Source organism: Salvia splendens, chromosome 6, assembly GCF_004379255.2.
Source record: "Salvia splendens isolate huo1 chromosome 6, SspV2, whole genome shotgun sequence".
Lineage (NCBI taxonomy): Eukaryota > Viridiplantae > Streptophyta > Magnoliopsida > Lamiales > Lamiaceae > Salvia > Salvia splendens.
The window spans coordinates 11,164,915-11,188,712 of record NC_056037.1 but is presented as its reverse complement, the minus strand read 5'-3'; the positions used below and the strand labels follow the sequence as shown (position 1 = coordinate 11,188,712).

General features: G+C 39.2%; 5 protein-coding genes across 6 annotated transcripts; 1 reads left to right on the top strand and 4 right to left on the bottom strand.

Moving 5' to 3' along the window:
* Window positions 1–289: 289 nt before the first annotated feature.
* LOC121807655 (chlorophyll a-b binding protein of LHCII type 1-like) lies at window positions 290–1,405 on the bottom strand. Its single transcript, XM_042207935.1, has 2 exons — window positions 907–1,405; window positions 290–785 (listed from the first exon to the last, which is right to left on the bottom strand). The coding sequence occupies exons 1-2, from the start codon at window positions 1,331–1,333 to the stop codon at window positions 409–411; spliced, it is 804 nt and encodes a 267-aa protein (XP_042063869.1). The 5' UTR covers window positions 1,334–1,405; the 3' UTR covers window positions 290–408.
* Window positions 1,406–4,410: 3,005 nt separating this feature from the next.
* On the bottom strand, window positions 4,411–7,203 carry LOC121806476 (ubiquitin-conjugating enzyme E2 11-like). Of its 2 annotated transcripts, none has more exons than XM_042206526.1 (5): window positions 7,089–7,203; window positions 6,264–6,354; window positions 5,614–5,771; window positions 5,117–5,221; window positions 4,411–4,730 (listed from the first exon to the last, which is right to left on the bottom strand). In XM_042206526.1, the coding sequence occupies exons 2-5, from the start codon at window positions 6,331–6,333 to the stop codon at window positions 4,611–4,613; spliced, it is 453 nt and encodes a 150-aa protein (XP_042062460.1). In that variant the 5' UTR covers window positions 6,334–6,354; window positions 7,089–7,203; the 3' UTR covers window positions 4,411–4,610. The 2 variants fall into 2 exon arrangements, with proteins under 2 accessions (XP_042062460.1, XP_042062461.1); XM_042206527.1 differs by having other exon boundaries at window positions 5,614–5,741.
* Window positions 7,204–13,347: 6,144 nt separating this feature from the next.
* Window positions 13,348–15,779, top strand: LOC121806475 (probable calcium-binding protein CML21). Its single transcript, XM_042206525.1, has 5 exons — window positions 13,348–13,507; window positions 14,018–14,232; window positions 14,686–14,888; window positions 15,221–15,395; window positions 15,519–15,779. The coding sequence occupies exons 2-5, from the start codon at window positions 14,037–14,039 to the stop codon at window positions 15,635–15,637; spliced, it is 693 nt and encodes a 230-aa protein (XP_042062459.1). The 5' UTR covers window positions 13,348–13,507; window positions 14,018–14,036; the 3' UTR covers window positions 15,638–15,779.
* An 874-nt stretch (window positions 15,780–16,653) lies between these two features.
* Window positions 16,654–18,142, bottom strand: LOC121807186 (transcription factor MYB80-like). The gene is made up of 3 exons (XM_042207396.1): window positions 17,928–18,142; window positions 17,706–17,835; window positions 16,654–17,509 (listed from the first exon to the last, which is right to left on the bottom strand). The coding sequence occupies exons 1-3, from the start codon at window positions 18,058–18,060 to the stop codon at window positions 16,828–16,830; spliced, it is 945 nt and encodes a 314-aa protein (XP_042063330.1). The 5' UTR covers window positions 18,061–18,142; the 3' UTR covers window positions 16,654–16,827.
* A 2,703-nt stretch (window positions 18,143–20,845) lies between these two features.
* Window positions 20,846–23,064, bottom strand: LOC121810047 (probable amino acid permease 7). Its single transcript, XM_042210941.1, has 7 exons — window positions 22,870–23,064; window positions 22,544–22,780; window positions 22,365–22,458; window positions 21,963–22,177; window positions 21,773–21,906; window positions 21,459–21,686; window positions 20,846–21,381 (listed from the first exon to the last, which is right to left on the bottom strand). Exons 1-7 carry the CDS (start codon window positions 22,940–22,942, stop codon window positions 20,977–20,979), a joined length of 1,386 nt encoding a protein of 461 aa, XP_042066875.1. The 5' UTR covers window positions 22,943–23,064; the 3' UTR covers window positions 20,846–20,976.
* Window positions 23,065–23,798: the final 734 nt, after the last annotated feature.

Genomic DNA, 23,798 nt, shown 5'->3' with positions numbered 1-23,798 from the left:
TCTTCTTATCTATTTATATTTAAATAATAATAAAACGAAATTACACATTACAATTTATAGATCACTAGATCTCTGGAAATTCTATGATATTAAATTAATTGTAGCTAGTAATTAAGGGATGAGTTAACAATTGATCAGACTCCTATTGTGGTATATGTTTTTGATTTAGGTGGGTATAACTTATAATTAGATTTTTAAATGTTTAACAAAAGACTACTACCATTAATCCTTTTAAATTAGTCCTAAAATGGCTAAAAAAACAACTACAAACTGTAAAAATGAATCCACGTTTTTGAGAGCAAGAGAATATGTCATTTCAATTTCTTAAAACTCATAACCATAGATAGATCAGCATCAAATCATATTTACATAAATAAAAATTTGGCGCTGCACTATTTGTTATAAACTTCAGTTTCCAGGAGTAAAGTTGGTGGCGTAAGCCCAAGCGTTGTTGTTAACGGGATCGGCCAAGTGGTCGGCAAGGTTCTCCAACGGGCCTTTTCCAGTGACGATAGCTTGAACAAAGAAACCGAACATTGAAAACATGGCGAGTCTGCCGTTCTTGAGCTCCTTCACCTTTAGCTCAGCAAATGCTTCCGGGTCGTCCGCTAGCCCCAACGGGTCAAAGCTACCGCCAGGATACAATGGGTCCACCACTTCTCCGAGGGGCCCACCAGCAATTCTGTAACCCTCAACGGCTCCCATGAGCAATACTTGGGTAGCCCAAATGGCCAATATGCTCTGGGCATGCACCAAATTTGGGTTGCCCAAATAGTCAAGTCCACCTTGCATAAAAATATTAGTATGATTTACTTTCCACTTTTATTATACAACTAATACATTCCGCTATCTGTATAAAGATTTCAAATCATTAATACTAGTAGCATTTAGACACTCGAATCTCACCTTCACTGAAGATTTGAGCTCCGGCCTTGAACCAGACGGCCTCTCCAAACTTGACACCATTGCGAGCCAAAAGCTCGGGGAAGACACAGCCAAGTGCACCGAGCATGGCCCAGCGAGAGTGGATGACCTCGAGCTCGCGGTTCTTAGCGAAGGTCTCGGGGTCAGCGGAAAGGCCGGCGGTGTCCCATCCGTAGTCTCCGGGGAACTCTCCGGTGAGGTAGCTGGGGGACTCGCCGGAGAATGGGCCGAGGTACTTAACACGGTCGGGGCCGTACCAGGGGCTGCCGGAGGAGACGGCAGGCTTCTTGCCAGCTGGCTTCCTCATTGAGACTCTGCCGTTTCCGGCTGACTTGGAGGCGGCGGGGGAGAGATTCACCGCCTGTCCGGCGAAAGAGTGGGAAGAAAGAGCCGTTGAAGAGGCAGCCATTGTATTAGTGAGAAGACTAAGCTTAGAATGTAGTGATGGTTTTGCAAAGAATGTTGGGTTGATGGGAATATAGTGTTTGTAGAGATTATATATAGAGAGGTAAGTAGTAATCGTATACTACTATTGTTGCTGATGATACAGATAGATAGATATCAGAATATTCTTCTCTATCTTTTTATTGGGTTTCAAGATTTTATGTTTGAGTTGGCAAGCTCTTAGCCATCTATTTTAAGAATTTTGCAAAGATGGTACTAGATTTCCACTCTGGCCTTCATTTCATTTGATGTGATTCACTTGTTTTTGGGTAGAGAAATCCAACGTAGGATAAACAAATGCCAAATCAGCATGCCACGTCATCCACACCATAAAAATATCACCAACCACTCAAAACACAGATAATTATATCTTCTAAGATATAGAAGGCATGGGCCCGGTTTGTTGTTTTGCAATTCATGGTGTAGACTTGTTTCAATTGAATGATAACATGTGGCTTTCCTAGCTCTGTTACTGAATTAGGATATGCTTGTAATTTCCAAATATTTTGCATTAGCTGCGCTATGATAACTAGATGGTTACATTACACTTGCATTATTCCATATTGATGACTTGTTATCTAAAATATTTTTTACATAATCATGAATTCATTCTAATGCATAATCTACGACATTTGCTAAGACACTAATTAAAACCTGACACGTGTATGCTATTTAAAAGGAAAAAATAACAGTTACTAGTATTTTATTTTTGATCATGTAATCCTTCATTCTCCGTCGCATCTCTCGTCTGGTTGAATTCTTTTTCTGCTTTAGCCTTTATTTTTTGTTGCCATTTTATTTCTTTCAGATTTTCATTTCATCACCCAATCTGTATTTCCTCTTCTTAGCGTTTTATCACCCTCTCTCTCTTCTTCTGTATTGTGGAATATATTTTGTAAAACGTGGTTCAATGATTTGTCTTCCGGCTTTTGATTATCAATAAATTAACTTATTTTAAGGATCAAAAGAAATGAACTCTTGAAGATTTCCCCAGATCTACAGTCACCTTACAAAACTCAACGTTTTCAAATAACTGATTCCATTCTATTCAACTTCTATTTATAATCTTCTCCCTCAGAGAGAAGGTTGTGTGTGTGTGAGAGAAAATATATGAGTATTTTTAATGGCATGAAGAAGAACTTGGTTTCCTCCACATCCTTCAAGTAAAAAAAGCACAGGGAGATAATCTCAAGATATTGGTTGAAGATAGAAAAGATTACAAGAGTTGAATTTTACTCCCTCCTCTCACTTTAGGAGTCCCAGTTAGTTCGGCACGAGTTTTAAGAAATGTAAATTAAAGTTGATGAAAAAAGATAGTAGTGTGTGGGTCTAACTTTTTTATATTAGTTTTATAATAAAATGTGAGTGAAAAAAGGTTAAGTGGAATATGGAGCCTAATACCATTTATGGAATATTTCAACCAAGACTCCTAAAGTGGAACATCCAAAAATGGTAAACCGAGACTCCTAAAGTGGGACGGAGGGAGTGATATTTTTTCTTCCTAAATAGCATCCGCGTGTCGGGTTTTAATTAGGGCGTGTTTAGTTAACCGCAATTGTTTTTGCGTGTAATGAAACCGGCTAGAATTAAATGTGGGTGGCCCCACCAACCCCTATTTAATTTGTGGCGTTTGGTGTGAACCTTATGAGTTTCAGTTGATATGACATATACTTGCAATTTGACCATTTTGTCCTCCATTTTTATAAAAATATAAATAATCAAAAAAGTTAAAATAAAACCTAAAAATCTACCCAACTAATTGCCCCCATTGCAATTCCCCTTCCCTTCTGCATCTTCGCAGCAGCCATCCCCAATTGTTTGGAAATTCATTATCCAATTTCTCCATTTCTTATGAGCCGCGTTTCTTAATTTTTCGGCGAAAGAGAAAGAGATGAGAGAAGGATGAAAAAGGTGGGAATTCGGCGGATCGTTTTGTATGCCAGATATATAGAAAAATTGGAAGGATAGATGAGAGTGAGAAAGTCCGATTCGATATTATGGCAAATGACAGAGGGAGGAGACCCAACCAATTGTGTGAATTTTTCCGACGATCCCTACAGAGATGTGTCCAAACCATATTTGTTGACTTTTCTGGTGAATGAAGGGGAAGAAGAACACGAGAAGTTTGTTAAGTTATGGAAATTAGGGGAGAAGACAGGTAGGAGGGCATGGGCTGTTATTTTCTGACCGGCGAAGAAGCACGGGGATTTTCTTCTCAGATTCAAATCAGAATATAAATCTGAATGAAACTAAGTAACCAAAAATGAGTACTCCAATAGGCAAGAAAAACAACAGACTAATTAGATCTGATGAGGTAGATGTCGGCCTCGTCAGGAAGGTGGTATTTCACCGACCGTCTCATCTTCAACGGGTCTTGTGGAGTGGGAGGTAGAGAGAGAAATTCCACAATTGCAAAAAAACACAAAATGACGCTGATGTCGGTGAGAGAGGGGAATTCAAAATTTTGAAGGGTAAAATTGTAAATTCGTGTCCAATTCTGGATGACATTAGCGGAGCAGAAATCAAATATTGCGATGCCATTGTGAATTATATATGACCAAAACATGGATCAACAGTGCGGGCCGAAGGATTTCTAGCAGGCCGATCAAAATTAGTTTCGTGAAGGTGAACGGATGAAATCTCCCAAAAATAACACCAAAACTAGCTATATTCAACAAACTGAACACGCCCTTAGTGTCTTAGCAAATGTTGTAGAATATGTCTTTAGGTGATTCGTTCTGGGTAAATACACGACAACCTTCATATTGTGATTCATAACACGACAATAATGTTTAAATATTTTAGTATAATATTTATGTAATTTCTTTTATGATTTCAGTATTGTATCTTGTGATAAATGAATATAAATATAATATTATTAGTATGTAATATCAATATGATGTAGTGTGTGAAATTCGATCAATTAAGTTGGGCCTGCCCAGCTTGGCGTAGGCCTACCTCAGGTCGAACAACTTGCGGCCCGGCTCAACCTAGGCAGCTTAAAACATTTTGGGATCATTAAATGGAAAGGTAAGCTAACAATTTCTAGAAATGTCTTAATTTATCACGCACAAAAGTCAAAACATCAACCCAATTGGAGAAAACTAATTCAGACCTTCCAAGTTAGGATATTTAGTAAAATGATTAGAATTTTTAAAATTTACTACTACTGCAGTAGGAAAACAATGCTGATCAGCCAAACTGCAAATCAAGATACTTCAACCCGTTGCATACTTATGTGTCTAGGATTGTGCAGTGTTCTCGTACTTGGTCCGGTCACTCTCGTATATTTTAGCAATCTCAGGCACAAGAGGATCATTCGGGTTTGGATCAGTCAACAAGGAACAGATAGAAAGCAGTACCTGCCCAACAAAAATGTGTTAAGAGTTACAACACCACTAAACTAGGGGTTGGCACCCATGTTGAATATCATCATATCTCATCTATTTTCTCATTTGACCCACAATAATTACAATCGAAGCATAACCCTTTAGGTCTTGCAGTATAAAAATCATCCATTGAACCTAATTCAGAATACTATCACCATAATCATACATGTTATCCAAGAATATAAAAATAGTAGTAAAATATTTCTTGCCTCATAAATATTTTTGTTGAGAGGAAATCATAATGCAGTACCCTCATTAGTATCTAAATTCACTGACACTTAATTGACTCGATGTAGAATAAAATAAATGAGTGTTGGTAGTCCCAACAAAAGCCAATGACAAGTCAAACCAAACAATACCTTTGATAGTGTGAGGGCAGGGCTCCACTGCTCCTTGAGAATATCCAGACAAACACTACCATTGCTGTTGATATTTGGATGGTAAACCTTAGTTTTGAAAGATATCTGCTCATAGAATATGAGTAAAAACTCAGAATTATATAGCATTGTTTTCTGAAAATGATACTAAAGGCCATGAAGATAACAGACCAATTTCTACAATGCATAAAAGCTTTGCACTAAAGGCCATGAAGATATATGATCGTCATAGAGTCCATTTCTGAACTCCAGTGATTTTCATTTCAGTTTTATCATGCATAATAAACACCACAAATCGACATGCTCATACTCCTACGGCCACTAGTTGAAGACACTCCCACGATATGCTTCTAAAAATGTCAGCAACAATGAGAAACCAAATAGTCAATAATTCTTGTGAAGGCATAAAGGCATTGATATGACAAGAATCATGGAAAACAATAGCATTCCACGATTAAAGAAAGTCAATGGCAGGATACCTTTGGTGGTTTGAATGGATAATCTGGTGGAAAATGAATATTCACAAGAAAAACTCCTCCAGAATAAGGACTGTCAGGAGGGCCCATAATAGTGGCTTGCCAATGGAACATGTCTTCACCAACAGGTCCTGCATGCCAAGTTATGGCAACATGTTGATCTGAAAATAAAGCAAACACACAAATTCTCGACTTTGTACATAAGTCACATGATAGATCAAAGTTAGACATCTGGCATGTAACTAAGGCAAAAGATAGCAGCATGTCGAATGGAAATGTGCATAAACACAGTGGCAATTACATGATTGATAATAGCATTTGGCAAGAACTAAAACAAATTACACATTTAATGCAAGGCATGAGATAGTCACTTGGTCAGCCTATCTAAACACAACCTGTAACATTTGCAAGCAGTCTCTATTTAGTATCATATCTAACCCTTCGCATGCAATATTTGCAAGTAGTTTTTATTTGTGAAATGTCCATTCTGTTTTAGGAGATCTTTTTTCTGTTCTTTATAACATTTTAGCACAAATGACAATCATCAAAACCACTAACGGAAACAATAAAAAAAATAACGGCTACATAAAGCAGCATACAAATAGCTTTATAAAATACATGAACTAAGAGATCAGTAAAAGATGAATGCAAACCAGCAGTGCAGGCAGAAGGAGGGTCCTTCTGCAAGTCCTTCAGTTCCTTCTGGATCCTCTTGGAAGCCATAACTACTTCGAACAAGATTGCCTTTAAAGTGAACATGTTCCAAGAGACAAAATTAGTCATGAATGACAAGCACAAAGAATGACAAAATTAACAGCAGAGAACCAAGCCCCGAGCCTCACCTTTTATGAAAATAAATGTAGTCAATAAAAAAAAAGCAAAACAAGAACAAATAAACTTTACTCGTAAAAATAAGTAATCAGTATTGTCAGCAGAACTAGGCAGCTATAGACATCTCTGGCACATCAAAATACATTTTCGCTTCTTCTTTCACTTCAAGACTACTATATTAGTATAGAATGCATCAAATTCAAGTCTCACTATATTCGAGAAGCAGGATCGTGAATCATTGTACGATATTAAACCACCACAATCAAATTCATGAAGAGAAAAAACAATTCTCATAGTGCACAGCAAAATGACTTAAAACAAAAAAAAGCATCCGACAAAATATGGAGTGTTTAATAGCGCTTCAACGAAAAAAGGAAAAGAAACGAATACGAAGAAGCAAATCTCGGCGGAACCCTTTCTTCCCCAAACCAACTTATAATAAAATAAAATCGAAAACGATGTGAGCTTCAACATCACAAAATCCAAATAACACAAATAACCAGCCAACTCCGGAATCAAATCGCCATGCATAAATTAATATTACTAAATTCAACAACGAAGAATTTACATATGATGATATAAATTTTGAATAAACTCAATAAACACATGACATTGTCATTGAGAGAGAGAGTCTTACGTCTACATACCTTGTGGTTGTGGATGGAGGTTATCGATAGTAAGGGCGTGTTTAGTTACCCTGATATGGGAAAGTGAGATATAAAACAGAGTTAGAATTCAGGGAGTAAGGCCCACTTAATTAACACCACTCCCATGCGTTCAGTGTTTAATAAATAGATGCAGTTTTTTCATTGAAAAAATAATTAATTGAATACTATATTGACCAACAATCATGTTCTGCCAAAATTGCCCCTTCATTTGGGTTAAAAACATGTTTCGCAGGAATGCCAAAATTTAGGCGCGACTTTGAAAAATTTGAGCGGCGTAAATCTCTCAATAAATAAGCTTCATTCTCAATTGGAGAACTCACATTTGGATACTTTTACCTTATAAAATGATAATCTAAGCGGATAAAATGATAGTTAGCTTATACAAATAATAGTTTAGCTGGAGAAATTGCATATAAGCTGATAAAATGATACTTTAAAGTGACAAAATGACATAAAACTGATAAAATGATACTTTTGCCAGATAGAATGATACTTTCAGCCGATAGAATGATAGATATTTTTGGTGTATAAAATGACATTTTGGTTTAATAAAATGATACTTTTACCTTATAAAATGATAATTTAAGCGGATAAAATGACAGTTAGCTTATAAAAATGATACTCTAAGTTGATAAAATGATACGTTTACTGCTTTGTGATAAAATGATGGGTTTAATTCATAGAATGATAGTTTTGACTGATAAAATGATAAAATGAGCGAAATTCAGAAATTAAATGAGCGAAATTCAGAAATACGCAAATTTTATCATGAGCGAAATGACATATTTACCCCCGCGCTTTTTTTTATGAAGTAAATCTAAGTTTGAATCTAGACCGCGTGATTATAAAAACGTGTGTTCCAGATTTAGTTATAGGGTTATTACGGAAATTGGGGTTATCATTATAACGCACCCATATATATATATATATATATAGGATTGTGATCAAGGTAGAACCATTCTTAAACGTAGAACCATTCTTAAACGTAGAACAAATGCCAAACGGAGGTCGTTAGATCTTTTAATCCAATGGTGTTGATTTGCACAACAACTTCCCATTACAACCAAAACAATCCTTATAGGGTTGCGTTAAAGATAGAACCATTCTTAAGTGTAGAACCTAGAACTCTACATATTTTATTCATTGGATGAGGAAAAAATGACGGTCAAGATTAAAAATCATACATATTAGACTATGTTTTCACGACATTCCGGACTCAACATGTGAAAAAACTCACATGTTGATGGAAGAATGAATGAAACGAAGAAGAGTCCATGCATGCTTTATTTTTTCACTTATCTGCATTCACTCATTAATAATAGTTTTGGTTGTAATGGGAAGTTGTTGTGCAAATCAACACCATTGGATTAAAAGATCTAACAACCTCCGTTTGGCATTTGTTCTACGTTTAAGAATGGTTCTACGTTTAAGAATGGTTCTATCTTGATCACAATCCTTATATATATATATATATATCGGTATACCGGTATACCACGATATACCGAATCTTCGGTGTATACCGAATCTTCGGTATATACCGAATATTCGATATACCAGATTCGGTATATACCGAATATTCGATATACCACGGTATACCGTGGTATACCGGAATACCGTGGATTCGGTATACCGCGGTATACCAAGGTAAAGAAAAAAATGATACCGTTACCGTACCGAAACACTGCGGTACGGTATCATACCGTACCGGAAACTGCGGTATACCAAAAAATCGGTATTTTCGGTATTTTTCCGGTACGGTAAGTCCGGTATTACGGTATTTCGGTATAATTTCCCACCCCTACTTAATACATATCATTCTCTTCGTCTTCGAAATAGCTTCGTGTTGGTACCTTGAACATCTAAATTGGAAAATCGACTTGATTTAGAATGGAAAATCCATTAAGTGAAAATAGTTTTTAGTAGAATTTTAATACAATTTTATACACATAACTTCCTACGCAAAATACATAGCTTCCTACGCAAAATACAACAACAGCAGTGGTCTACTTGTTACTTCATGTCACTACATATTCCTTCCAATCAGAACACCGAATAGGACAAACATTAAACCCATAAACCCCAGATGATTCCCGTTAACAGGACACTTGTAGTAATATCTTCATGCATTCATGGTCAACTATTATTCCTCATGTTTAGCGCATGTGCATCCCGAAGCTGCGTCCATTGAGCAGATGGCTCAACGCTGTCAACGTAGTCGACGCCTATGCTGTCTTCTTCAGGTAAAATAGCAGGCTCGTCGTAGTCAAGCTCAACTTCAACAGGGTCTACATCCATCTCTTGGCAAATGAAGTTGTGAAGTAAAAAACAGCTCATAATTAGGCGAATTTGTGTCTGAATTGGATAAAAAGATGCGCTACGAAGTATGCCCCACCGCATCTTAAGTACTGCAAATGCCCTCTCAATAATGTTCCTAGCTTTGGTGTGCCTCATATTAAACATTTCCTTAGGGTCTTGTGGCTTTTCTGTACCGACTCCCCACTCTTTTAGATGATACCGAACCCCCCTGTAGGGGGTTAAAAATCCGTTACAGTTGGCATACGCATTATCACATAAGTAGTAACACCCTGCGTGACATTTGTTTAAATGGTTTCATTTTACAATTCATAGTACCCAAACCAAACAATAAGCTCAACACTGACTGCAATATAGGTGTAGATTTTGAAATACCTTGGGGGACCTTGAAACCATTATTTCGGGATACTGCATCCCTTAGAACTCGCGAGTCTCCGGCTGACCCCTCCCATCCTGGCAAGAAGTACACGAACTGCATGTTGCGATCGCAAACAGCGAGGGTATTCGTCGCTATCTGCCCCTTCCTTGTGCAATACCGAGGTTTATCTTCGTTGCTGACTAGCACATTGATATGGGTACCGTCCAATGCCCCAAGACAACCCTGACAACAAATAAAAGTCAGCCAAAGATTAGTAAATGAACACTATGCTCAATTTTTCAAGCATACCTAGGATCATAGAAAAATACCGTGAACCATTTCCATCTGTGATCTGTACAGTCAGCGGGTACGGGGGTGGGTTTTGATAGCAATACCGAGTGTAGGCTCAGCACTGCAGCAAGCACTTTGTGCACGCATTGTGAGACAGTTGCACCAGATCGTGCAAAATGGAACTTAACCACACGGTTCTTGTTATGATGTGCGAGTACACCCAGAAACATTGTGACTTGTTCCTCAACACCTAAGGTTTTTCCTATCCTCAGTCCACCCCCTTGCGTGTAGGATCCGACATAACTTAGCGAAGGTGTTACGATCCATTCTCAGATTTGCTACACAATCTGCGTCGGTCACATGGACGAGTTGTCCAGATACTTGACTTGTTCGGGGATCTTTTTTATCATGCTGTACCGTCTCGCTCTGTCTAGGATTCGTCGTCTACTTCTAGCAGTTTTTGCACACACATATTTCTCAACTAGAACTGTCGTCTCCACACGGTATATAAACTGAAGATCTTCAAGTAGCATACACAGGCTGGCGTTGTTACAAGCTTGATCAGGCATATTGTGTGATGTATGCAGTTGTATCACCCTTCAAAAAATCCACAACAACCCTCCGGCTACAGAAGCCGTATAGAACCCGAACACAGAGGACCACAGAACATCCATCATAACACAGACTCAGCAATATTATTAAGAAATTTTGTGACCATCTTGGGTGACAGACCAAGAGTAAGTAATACAAATAATATGACGTTTAAAGCATCATTTTTTAGATGTCCATCAAATATGGAAAAGTTATTATCTTGTTCCAGTTAAATAAGTGTAACAAATGTCAGATTTTACAAGTTGATTACACAAACAATTGTTAACTGAGTATGTAAAACAAATATATTAGGGGATAGGGGACGTGGAATACCTTCACTGCCGTGGGTGGTCTTTCTTCAGCACACAAGTTGGTCGCTGCAGAATCGAAGAACTAGAATTTGTGAAAATCTGCCGACGGGGTTTGAAACAACCTGCAGTGACAATGCAGAGTTGGATGGTGTTAATAATCTTGCACCAGATAGACTGAAGAGTTGGGGACAGATCTAATTGGGGGAGTAATATACACGCCGGTGCTTGATCCGTTACGCGGTGACGAAAATAGCCAGAAGTCCACCGAATTATGAAATACCTTGCAGTGAATCACATGGAAGGACGGAATCGAGCGTTCATCCAAAAATTTCGTCCGCGGATTTTAGTCGGCGCAGAGGTAGGGTTCTTCAATTTTTATGGATGAGGAAGAAATGATTTGGGGGGGAAACGAAAAATGGAAGGGTAAGTAAGGTATTTTGGCCTCATTTCTTGACGCTGCTCTCGATGCAGATATAATTATTGACTCATTCTTGAGAATTTATTTTGGCCAAATTCCCCTTTCTACAGTGCGGGCCCTTGTTATTTATAGGGCCATACAAAATTAACATAAAGAAACTGAACACTAGATAATAGTCAGAAATGAGGCCATATTTGCCTATATCTAATAAGGTGAGCATGCCCTAAGGGTTTAGCAAGCCAACTACGGGAAGCAGCTTCTTTTCTAATTTGATTCTGAAAAATGATCGATTCGCCACATGCGCCGCGCATGTCTTCTTCCCCACTATCTACACGACTTTGTAATCGGATTATACTACTAAATACTAATAGCGAAAATAATGTTAAAGTAGCAAAAATAATGTTAAAGTAGCGAAAATAAATACGCCGTCCCAGTTTAACAGTCTCATTTTGCCATTTAAGTCCGTCCCAATTTAAGAGTCTCATTTAGTATTTACCATATTTGAACATAGAATTTAACCTCATTATTCATGAAATTTACACTCAATGCCATTATTTTCATAAAAAATTAACCAAAACAAACACCTTTTACATCCAAAAAGTCAAAAGGGTCTCACATATCACTATCTCATTTCATTTATTACACACTCCAACAACTTCATTTATTACACACTCTAACTCTTTTCTTAAAACTCGTGCCATAACCAAATGACACTCTTAAACTGGGACGGAGGGAGTAAATTGGATACTCAAATTAGTCAAAATGGAAAAGAGTCCAAAAATTGGTCATACTCCATATTTTAATTAATATCATAAATATGCAAATTCCATTCAGATTTTATATGTAGTTTACTTTGAAAACATATATTGAGTTATGGTATATGTGAATTAAAAAAATTAAATATTTTATGATTTTATTTTGAGTTATGGTATATGCGAGTAAGATAAATTAAATATTTTATAAGAACGTTAAATAAGATTGGGTTGAAATGGGAAAAGAAAATGTGATATGAAAATTATTTTGTAAGAACATTAAATTAGATTGGGTTGAAAGCTGAAAAGAAAATTTGCAACCTTCAATTGTATATAGAAGTGAAATAAAATACTAAAAAATCCAAATACGTCCTCCGATTTTATAGACAAGTTTTAAACCAATACTAATTCTAAAAATGGAAAGTTTTAAACCAATACTAATCATACACATCATTCTAAATGTGGATCACACGATCCATTAATACTACTTTCACCACATTTTTCCTCTATCTCTCTTACTTTACCAATTATAAATTAAAACTCGTATCATTTACAACTTTGTCTATTTTTTATGGACTGATGGAGTATTCGTTATGTTACGATACCTTACCGATTGATTTTGGTATGATAAATGTATAGATTTTAAAGTATTAGTTTTATAATAAAATGTGAGTGTGAATAAGTTAGTGGAATGTGTGGTCCATTAAAAAAATGGTAAAAAGTGAAATGTGACAAACTTTGTGGGACGGACGAAAATGGAAAAATGTGACAAAATTTTAGGGACGGAGGGAGTATTAAAATGACAACCATATTTAAACTGACAACATACCGCCAATGAGGACCCTTAGATTTAGGAACAGGCGCAATCTTAGCGTGACAGGCTTGCTTGCTTATGCATCGCAGATTGTTTGATTATCTCTAATTTCATATCGCATATTGCTTAGAATCAAATGCCGAGTTGTTTGCCTATGTATAGCATATTGCTTGCCCAGATTGTCATTTTAATCATAGTGTCATCATAGTGCTCTGATTTCATATCGCAGATTATTTGAAACCATATGCTACATGCTACGTTACGGTCAAGTTGTCACTTTAAAACTGATGTCGCATTTGCGTTGATATATTTAAATTGTCAAGATAAATATAGGTAGCATAATTCATATTTTCGGAGTGATAATACTCCTATTTATAAAGATGGCGAACCATTTGTACATCTCTGATCCATCATCTAATTTAGTACTACTACTATTTGATTTGTGTCAGTTTGTATGAAATGTTTATTAATCTCCCCGACTCTATACGGCTGCTTATTCGAATCTTGTTGCTAATCACGATTCACAGCTTACCTCTCTGTATGATCTCAGGTGCCCGCCCTTTCTCTCTGGCTTAATCTCTTTAACACGGTTTGTTTTCTGAATGTCGATCAGATTTTTGCTATTTATCGGTGCCTACGCACTGGTTCTGATTAATTACTTACTATCAAATTTAGAAAGGGGGAAAATCATGTGCAGATTTATGTAATGCATCCATAAGATTGGCAGATCGTCTTTTCTTCAATACTCTTGAATGCTCATATTGGCTTGGCTTGGAGATTTAAGATCAACAATTGGATGTTGAATCGCTTTTACGTCAATAATCCAATTGTGATTTCCATGAGTTTCTCAAACCATGTCTTCTGTTTTCCTTCATTATATTCTCTGCCCTCTTAGGATTTGAATCTAGGTAAATATGAATGTGACTAATTTGATCTCTCATATATATTGTCATTTTATTTAATAGAATGGGTTGGAACATGTAATGTGTTTTAGTGGGGATTAACATTGTAAAGTAAACAAGTGCAATCAGTCTAATTTCTTACATTTTTGCGGAGCCAGTTTAATCTTCTAAGTGAAAATGGGAGGTGTGCTTGATAAGGATGGATCTCCAGAGGCTTCAGTCCCAAAGACAAAGATTGAGGCCAAAATTATCGAGGCAGTGCGAAAGAGAGAAGTTCAAGGGAGTTCTATAACAGCATTTAACAGCATTATCTTAAAGTTCCCAAAGATTGATGAGAGCTTTAGGAAGTGTATATCAACGTTTGAAGAATTTGGTAAATTTCTTTTTGGACATGCTTGCTTCTGAGTTAGCTGATTTGTCTTTTTAGTGTCTCTTCGTTGGAATTGCATATCTATGTTATACTAGAACAGGTTGGCATTACATAACGAATAAACTCAATTATAGTACTAAGCAGGGCCGTCACAATAAAAACGAAACGTCATATTGCGAGCAGTAAAAAATAATTTATGTAACATTGCATGTATTCTTATATATGCTTTTTATTTTTTCACATTCTTTGCTTCTTTGAACAATAAACAACTACTTAAACTTTAAAGGGTCTCTAAGTAGTAGTAGTACTATAAAATAACATGCAGTTTTCTGTGAAATGTCACCAATCTCTTGTTTGCTCTTCAGACATGCTTTCACTATTTAGGATTTCTGTGGAGGTATTTCATGCTATCCACTTGAACAGTTATGACTAGAACTTTTTTTTTTCTTGTAATAGATGAGGATGGAAATGGTTCGATAGACCCACAAGAACTGAAAAACTGCTTCCACAAGCTAGAGATCAACTTCACTGACGAGGAGATTGATGGCCTCTTTGAGGAATGTGATATAAATGATGATATGAGAATAACATTTAATGAATTTATTGTTCTCCTTTGCCTCGTTAACCTTCTGCAGAAAGATCCTGCTGCTGAGAACTGTGTATCCAAAACGTTACACATACATTTATTCTGCTTTTGTCTGATATTTGAAAACGACTCTTTGATTGGTGCATTTGTCTTCTTTCGTATGCGTAATTGATATCTCATGGAACAAAATAAACATAGACTGACATTTGCATTGCACCTGAGGTTTTGAAGAATATTTTAAAGCTTTTTGTTTTGTCTTTTCCCTTGTGCGCGCTTCTTCATCACCAACACTCTTGTTGAAGATATTCTTGAATTTGTATTTGGCTAAAGCATGTCTATATGATCATTGCTAAACAATGTTTGTGCATTTTCCTCTGCTTAGTTCTAGCCCTTGACACTAAATAGAAATCTCAGGTAGGAGGGCAGAGCCTCAAGGCTACTTTTGAAACATTAGTAGATGCATTTGTGTTTTTAGATAAGAACCAGGATGGTTATGTGAGCAAAAATGAGATGGTTCAGGCCATTAATGAAACTACTGCTGGAGAACGCTCTTCTGGGATGATAGCCATGAAGAGGTTTGGTTAGTATTCTCTCTCGCTCTCTCTGCAGGATGAAAGAATTGTTCGTCAGTCAGTTTTTTCACGAGTGATATCTTTTGATGTGGAAGTTTCAATAGTTATTAAGCTGCAGTTGGTTTTTGCAGAGGAGATGGATTGGGACAAGAATGGAATGGTAAACTACAAGGAGTTTCTTTTTGCTTTTACTCGTTGGGTTGGCCTTGATGAAAATGACGATGAAGCTGACAAAGAGGACCATAGTTGAACTTCTGTCACTGCTTGATTTCAATGATGTTTCTGCTAAATATTTGCTAATGTTCGCTGCTCATCTGAATTTTTTTTGTTTTGTTTTTCATTCTAAAGAATTTGGCAGTTGAAAGGAAGAAAGAAGTGAGAATTTTGTCACAGATCTCCATATTTATGTTGTAGAGAATAAAATAACTAAAGCAATACAATTATAAATTATGTTCGGACATAAAGTCAAACAAGAAAAACCTGTATAAGGAATTGATTCTGTGTCGACTTCGGTCTTCTTTGGATCTCTTATCACCCGTAAACTGGCGGGCAAACAGAGGTTAAAAATATAGGCCTCAAACAATATTTGAAGGCGTTTACCATTGATTGCCCTTCCAAATAGACCATTCTTCTTCCTTGGGCCAAAACTCAGCTTGAAACTGCAGTTTCTGTGAAGGACTCGACACTTCACCATTCCATGCGCCACATGGTCGTAACCATCCTATCTACTCAAAACTACTATCCGGATGACACCTAACCATCCGTAGCCGAGATCCTCATGGACATACAAGCCCTCCTCCGTGACTTGAGGCATTACCTCGGGCACTCCAAGCAAAGAATGTGGGACTTGACAAATACACAATGCCGTGATTTGTCTTAATGATTATGTTTAGTACGTATTTTTGCCTTTATATCGAGTCTTTTAGTAATTATCTACTAATGTATTTATTCATTTATTTTCTTTCTTTATTATGGGTTTTCTTTGTCATTTTTTTTTCTAGAATCAGTAGGAGTTAAACCATGCAGTGTCTAGGTTTACTATAAATAACTTATTATGTTATGTCACTATTTTCTAAGAAATAAAGAGTGAGTTAGTTATTTTTCCACCAACACTCTATCTACAAATTAGGGTTTTGATAAACCCCACGTTCCCTCTTGGAACTTCAATATTAGATGCGAAGTCACTTCGTATGATCAGGATTTCATCCAAAAGATTTTGGTCCCATATATCACTCTTAATTTGCCGGTGTTTAGTTTTTTCAATTTCAAAAACCTATAAAAGGATGAAACAGGATAAAGAATTTCTGCATATTAGTTCCATATTTTTGCAATCACGTATGCTTTGATTATTTGGAGGATCTACATTTAAATTTTCAATCATCCATAAATTCGAACGCTATTCTTCACCTTACTTTTTAATCTCAAATATAATATCAGAAATTAAATCATAGGATTCATCAAATCATTAGACTGCAAATCCCACAACGAACACTCGGAGTTGAACATGCTCTCCCCATTTCCGGTCTCCTTCCTACTCCCCGAGTCCTCGCCGCCGTGCTCCTCCTCCGCCACCTTCTCATGATGCAAGGCGCCGTCTGCCGCCATGCACATGCTCTGCCCCCACGGCGACGCCCCGGCCTCGTTGTCCAGAGACGCGAGCTCGTAGTGGAACCCGTTATCCGACCTGGGAAACGAGCCGAACACTCCTCCGATGTAGCCCGAGGTGGCTCCGACGGGTTCCCACGGCCTGTCCAACGCCGGCGGCTCCTTGATGGCCTTCGACAATCCGAACTTGATCTTCTCGACGGTCTCGTCTTTGGTCTCCTCGTGCTTGACGCTGGCTGGGACGCCGCCGCTGTCGTATTGCTGGAGCTCTATGTTGATGCGGCGCTTGGTGAGGAGGTGGAGCATCTCGTCCTTGAAGCAGCCGAGGGCGGCCTCCGCCAGATTGGGCGCCTGAGGCGGCGGAAGCATGGCGATCTCTGTGATCAGGTGGGAGAAGGGCTTGTGGGTCACGGGATCGATCCCCATCCCGGAGAGCTTCTTCTTCAGCTTCGTGTTCCAGTGATTCTTCACGTCGTTGTCCGTGCGCCCCGGAAGCTGCGCAGCTATCACAGCCCATCTTTTGCAAATGTAAAGAAAAAAACACATAAATCTTGAAAACTAATATAGGTACATAGTTAAATATATATATATATATAGATATGGTTCCTTTGAGAACTTTGATAAAAATGAGAAACTGATATGTTTTGTGATATCATATATAGTTATGTGTTCTAAGTTGAAGAAGAGTTCTGAAATGAAACAGAGGTTACCACCTATTTCCAAGAACGGAATGCAGAGTGACAATAGTCTGCTCTTCAGCTTCTGAGAAGTGGCCATGCTTGAGGTCGGGGCGGAGGTAATTAGTCCATCGCAATCTGCAGCTCTTCCCGCATCTGTGAAGGCCTATTGCAAGAGGATGATGGCATTTAAAAAATGGAGAATAAAAAAGGAAGAGGAAATAATTAGTAAATAGTAGTACAAGTTAAAAATGAAACCAGCATGCTTGGGAATAAGGCGCCAGTTGCGGGTGCCGTGTTGGGCGATGTAAGAAGAGAGCTTGTGATCCTCCTCGGGCGTCCACTGGCCACGCTTGACGTTGTCCTTCTCGCAGCACGGAACGCGGCCCATCTCTCTACTCTGCCTATTTAATCCTGAAACTGAAGCAGGTAGTTTATTGCTGGAAAATGTGAAGTGGGGATGGTAAGTTTGAATGTTGTGTTGTGTTGTGTTGTGTTGTGTTGTATAAGAGGGGGCGTAGATAAATGGTTAGTGAGGGTGGTGGGGCTGAGACTAGGCATTGGAAGCGCATGAATTCATTATAAAATTCAACGCTTGCTGAGCGTGTGAGGGAGGGGCCGGTAGCTCACCCCCAAGATGCCCGGTCAACCCCACAGTTGACTCTCTCTCTCTCTCTCTCTCTATCATTCTTCTAAATTAATCATTTCCCCATGCATTGCAAAGCTTCCCCACAAGAGCTTCTGCTTCTGCTTCATACTTTCATATACTACTACTTATATCAATTCAGAATTAGCACATATGCTCTGACCTAGGCCAAAGACATGCACAACACACCCAAATACACAACAAATTAGATTTTGAAGGGCGTAATTTACATTTACTGACGGGAAAATCTGTTAATTTTATCGACAAATTAAAGCAACCCATAGAGTTGATGATCCTTAACCATTTTTAAAGTTAGATCAATTCTAGATTTATCTCTATATAATTTTCATGGTCTTTTCCACTAATTTTCCATTTAATCAAAGCCAATTGAAAATCCGAACATTTATATTTTTTTGGTAAAGATAAGCAATCCAAACCAAATTTTAAATCCGCAATGGCGCCCGTCCCGGCGGACGTCCGCCATTGTGCAAAGGTGCAGTGGATACGGACGTCCGCGGCGTTCTCGGGACGTCCGTGGAGACATCCTTGCGGACGTCCACTATTTCGTTGACCCCACGGACGTCCGCGCGGACGTCCCGATTATTTATTTTTTTTCGAAAATTCTATAAATACGGCTCATTGAATTTCATTTCATTCGCCCTACTTGTATGAACGAGTATCTCTCTCTCTCTAAATACTTTTCTTTCGAAGATAAATGGAGCACCACAATAGTGATTCCCCACCACGAGCGAGTCACAGGGACCGATCTTTCCCGTTGGCGAAAGTACCCCAATGTCCGCCACGATGTCTGGAATGGCGGGGATGATGCCCCAACCCCAAATGACGGCGGTGATGATGCCCGGGTTCTACAACATGTACCCGCCTTGATATGAGATGATGCCCCAAATGCCGGGGGTGAGTGCCGGAATGACCCCAATGTGATGATGCATGGAATGCCGGGGATGATGCCGCCCCAGATACCCGGGATGATGATGCTGGGGATAATGCAGGGCTTGCCTGTCGCTGCGGGGGGAGTATGCAGGGGGTCCCTCAATCATCGGTGGACAATGCCTATCGCCCCTATATGGATTTACTGTCGACGGACAACCCCCCGAGTACTCCTCTCGAGACTCAGTTCACTGGCATCGAGACGTTCTCGATGGAGGAGTTGGGGCTATCTCCGATCCGGGATTCTCCCACAGACGCACCAACGGCGACAGGGAGGAGGGGGAGGAGAGAGAGGGGCATGGGACGAGGCACTACCTCGTCTGCGGCGGGGTACGATGGTGAGGGGGGCCGCTGAGGGGGGGAGGGATCCAGCGGGAAAAAGATGACCGTCTGGAGCACAGAGGAGTGCATCGCTCTTGCGAAGGCGTGGATCAGTATAGTGGAGGATCCATATATCGGGACTAACCAACATATCGACAGAATATGGTGGCGCATTAGCCAAAGCTACCTCCAATTCAAACCGCCAGGGGGGAAGCCTCACAACGGAGAGCAATGCCGGAAATAGTTGGAGCGGCTGAAGAGGCAGCTCAGCTGATTCACCGGCATTTACACAACAACCTCCGCTCGGCAACCAGCGACATGTCTGCCGAGGATGTGAAGCTTCTGTCTCACCATCAGTTCAAAGACGCTGCGGCGGGCTTCGGGGAATTCAAATATTGAGATGTGTATCTTGTGGTGAATACTTCGGCCAAGTTTACTGCGGGTGTTGAATCTGGCTGGCCGAAGCGGATGAAGATCAGCGCCTCCAAGGAGTACAGTAGCAGTGCTGGTTCCCACGAACTCCCCCCCGCGCCGAGGCAGAGTTCCCGACACCTTCATCGTCGGCCCGCCGCCGTCGCCCGGTGAGGCAAAAGTCCGCGGCGCGGATGGCGAGTGGAAGCGCCAGCGGGTCCGCCGAGGCCCAATCGGCAGCTCCTACCCAAAACGATCCCGAGCTCCCCTCACTCACCTTGTTACGTGCAATGGTTGAATGGCGGACATCGACCGATCGCCATTACAGGTCGTCGCTAAAGGATATCATCAACAGTATGAGACACGATTTGGGGTTGGGAGACATGGCGGAGAGTGGCGACGAGGGGACTACCGGCTGGGACGACGAGGGTACTGGCGGCGGGGAATCCGAGGAGTGAGACGGCGGTTTTTTTTTAACTATGTAATTTTTTTTAATAATTATGTATGTTTTTTTTGTACTATGTATGTTTTTTTAAAATAAAGTGGTTGCAATTTCTCTGTATTTGTGTCAAAATTTTAATTCCGTAAATTGTTTAATTTGGTGAATTTGTGAATTTTTATTATTGTGGGAAGTCCGTCGGGATGTCCTTGTGGATATCCGCCACTGTGCAGTGGGATGTCCTTATAACGTGGCAGGAGGTGTTTTGGGGATGTCCACGGAAATGAGTACTAGGTTTGGGCTATTTGAGTATTTCTATCACCTTAATGAACATGATCTCACCTCAATAGTAATCATTGTATTCATTTCAACGGACCCCAGTATATATAATACTCGTATTTGGATCTTGTATTTCATAAATATACTCGTATTTGGATCTTGTATTTCATAAAGTCTAAAATTGATATGCTCAAAACCGTGAGCTTTTTTTATATACATATTTTTGTTACATAGACAGAGAGAAATGAAGCAAGCGTCCTTAGCTATTCGGTTTCGAGTTGAGAGGTGAAGCGCGCAGAGACGAGTCCTTGAATGGAGGCGATCAAAGCCAGCATATTTATGGCGAAGCATATGGCGCTGAAGGCTCTGAGCAGAATCCAGTTGCTTGTCCACGCTCCGATTCTCTTCCTTCTCAGGCACATCTCCACTGGGAAATATATGGCCATCGGCCAGAAGTTGATGGCTCCCAACACTCCTAACACTTGATTGAAGTAAGGAAAGGCCACCGCGATTGCTGTCGTCGCCACCACGTATGCTGTCCTGAAACAGAGTCTATGTACGTTCAAGGTCAGAGGCTGCAGCATTGGGAGTTTGAGAGTGAAATCTTTATTCAGGAATGTGGTGCTCGGCTCCTTGTCCACCATCGCAAATAGAGTTTGAGAGTACATCTGAGATATGGAACAGATTTTGTGAATGTGATCACTATCATTTTTATCAAGACTGGAGCAAGTGTAGAGACGCTGACCTGATAGCCTCCGACTAAGTGCACAACAATGCACGCGTTAGCAAGGTCGATCAACCAGTAAGGCTCGTAGAATCCAAAGCCGGTCATGATGTTTCCTGGCGTTTGATCTCCGAATGCTGCATATCCGAAGCCGCCACAGCATAGATAAAAGAAGGTGGTGACAGCCACCGATATCACTGATGCACGCTTCATTGTCCCGGTCTCGGGTGGAGGGGATCTCAGTGTATCCTTTACCACAAAAAAAAAAAAAAGTTGAAATCACACAATGTAGTAACCTCTTTGTTTCATTAATTAATTGTATTAATGTAGTTTGCCTGTATGCTGAGAACAATCATGGTGAATGGATAAGCAAATGCAATATCTCCCACTGCTTGAAAAACCAGCCAAAACTTGTCTGTGCTGGTTGATGCTTCTATTCCACTAATGCTTCCCATAATCACTCCATCCCCTGAAATTTTGTATTAGTATTATTGCACCAAAATGGGTAATAAAGTAGATGCGTACCGATGACTTGTGCAGCGCCTAGCCCCAGCCCGATGGAAGAATAAGTGATGGACATGACTGCAGCGATCACCGAGAGCCATTCCATGCTGTGGAGATTAGGTATCTGAGACATGAAAATTTGAAGTAGCCCGAATAGAAGCATCGGCTTTGTATCTCCGAATTCACACGGAGCATCGTGTCCGTACTTGTGATAACAGTTGGACTTCTGTATAGCACTGCGCTTACCAAACATAAAAGGCAAAATTCATTACAAGTTTGATGTTTTTCTTGCTAGGAATAGGAGGAGTTCATTCATCCACAACTCTGTTTCTTGCTCAAGATTTTACCACTCATCAAAAAAGCACTCTCACAAACAGAATTTAGGACTAGACTGTAGTAACTAGTTTGACCAATTAAATTCACCTCAAACATGTAGCAGTGGTAATAACATAGGCAATTCCTGTCCCAAAAAAATTGATCTGCATAAGTAGGCCACCAATCCAAGCACTCTTCTCACCTGCAACAAACAACCCAATATTCTACAATCCAAGTATTTACATGTGATCAAGAACAGAAACTGATCATCACAGCAAGAATCTAACCCAAATTGATCTCAACAGCTTCAGTAAATGATCTATTCCTGACGGGACCATGCTCAGGGTCAGGGGATCGGTAGCAATCGCACATTAAAAACGTGGAAGTGAGAGTGACGGCAGCGAAGAAGAACATCAACAGAGGGCCAGCAATCCAGCCTAACTGCGCCATGCTCCAAGCCAGAGACAGCACCCCCGACCCGATCACACCGGTGATGATATGAGCCACTGCTGTCCATGTTGTCCCTTCACCATACAATATAGTACCTCAAAACTAATCAAACTTCAAACAATAATAGTAATTCCAAATTTATGAGATGAGAAAGCATACAAACCAGTTCTTTTGATGTCAGAGGTTTGAGAAAGATCAACAAGTGGAGAAGAAAGAAGCTGGTCCTCTACGCCCATTTTGATGAAACATTTAGATTCAAGAATCCATATATTTCTAGTGCGAACAACAATTGAAGGTCAACCTTTCTAGATTTACTTCTGTAGCAAGCATTATTTTACGTGTCTGATACTTCTGTTCCATTTGAGGAGATAAAGGGTCATCCCATTATTTTAATTGTCATCAACGATTAGTTCCTACAATAATTGCAAGTGCCTATCACTGCAACTTTCGAAATCTTAAAAAATTTATATGTGGGTCAATCAATATTCTCCAAAAAATTATGATTCCCTATTTTCTGAATCTAGCAATTTCAACTTATTTTATTTTGCACCTACATTATACAAATATTAGTACTTTTTTTCAATATAGAAAGTTGCAGCTTGTATTTTACAGCAAGTGAGCTGTCTGCGGCGTGGACTTGAGCAAATATGAGAAAATTCAATGTTTTAAACGTGCAAGCTATACAATATCAAACTGCATGCGTCTTAACGTTATCACAAATTAATCACAATTCATACATCATTTACCTAACCTAATTTAAGCCTAACCGTCAACTTGGACCATGACACATTATTGAACACAAGTACTCTAAATCAGAAAAGTTTATATGTGAGAGTAGTCCTTGAACAGATCCAATCAACCTGGATGAAACCAACAATCCTATAGATAAGAGAGACATATTTGTAAAGAAATACTCCCTATATCCCAAGAAAGTTAAGTCACTCCTTTGTTAGACTTGTTTTAAAAAATCATAATAAATAGTTAAAGTGGATGAATAGTAAAATAAAAGCGAAAATAATATAATTAATACTCTTCTCTAGCAAACATAAAAAAATAATAATTAAATACAAAATAATAGTTGTTAAAAAGATA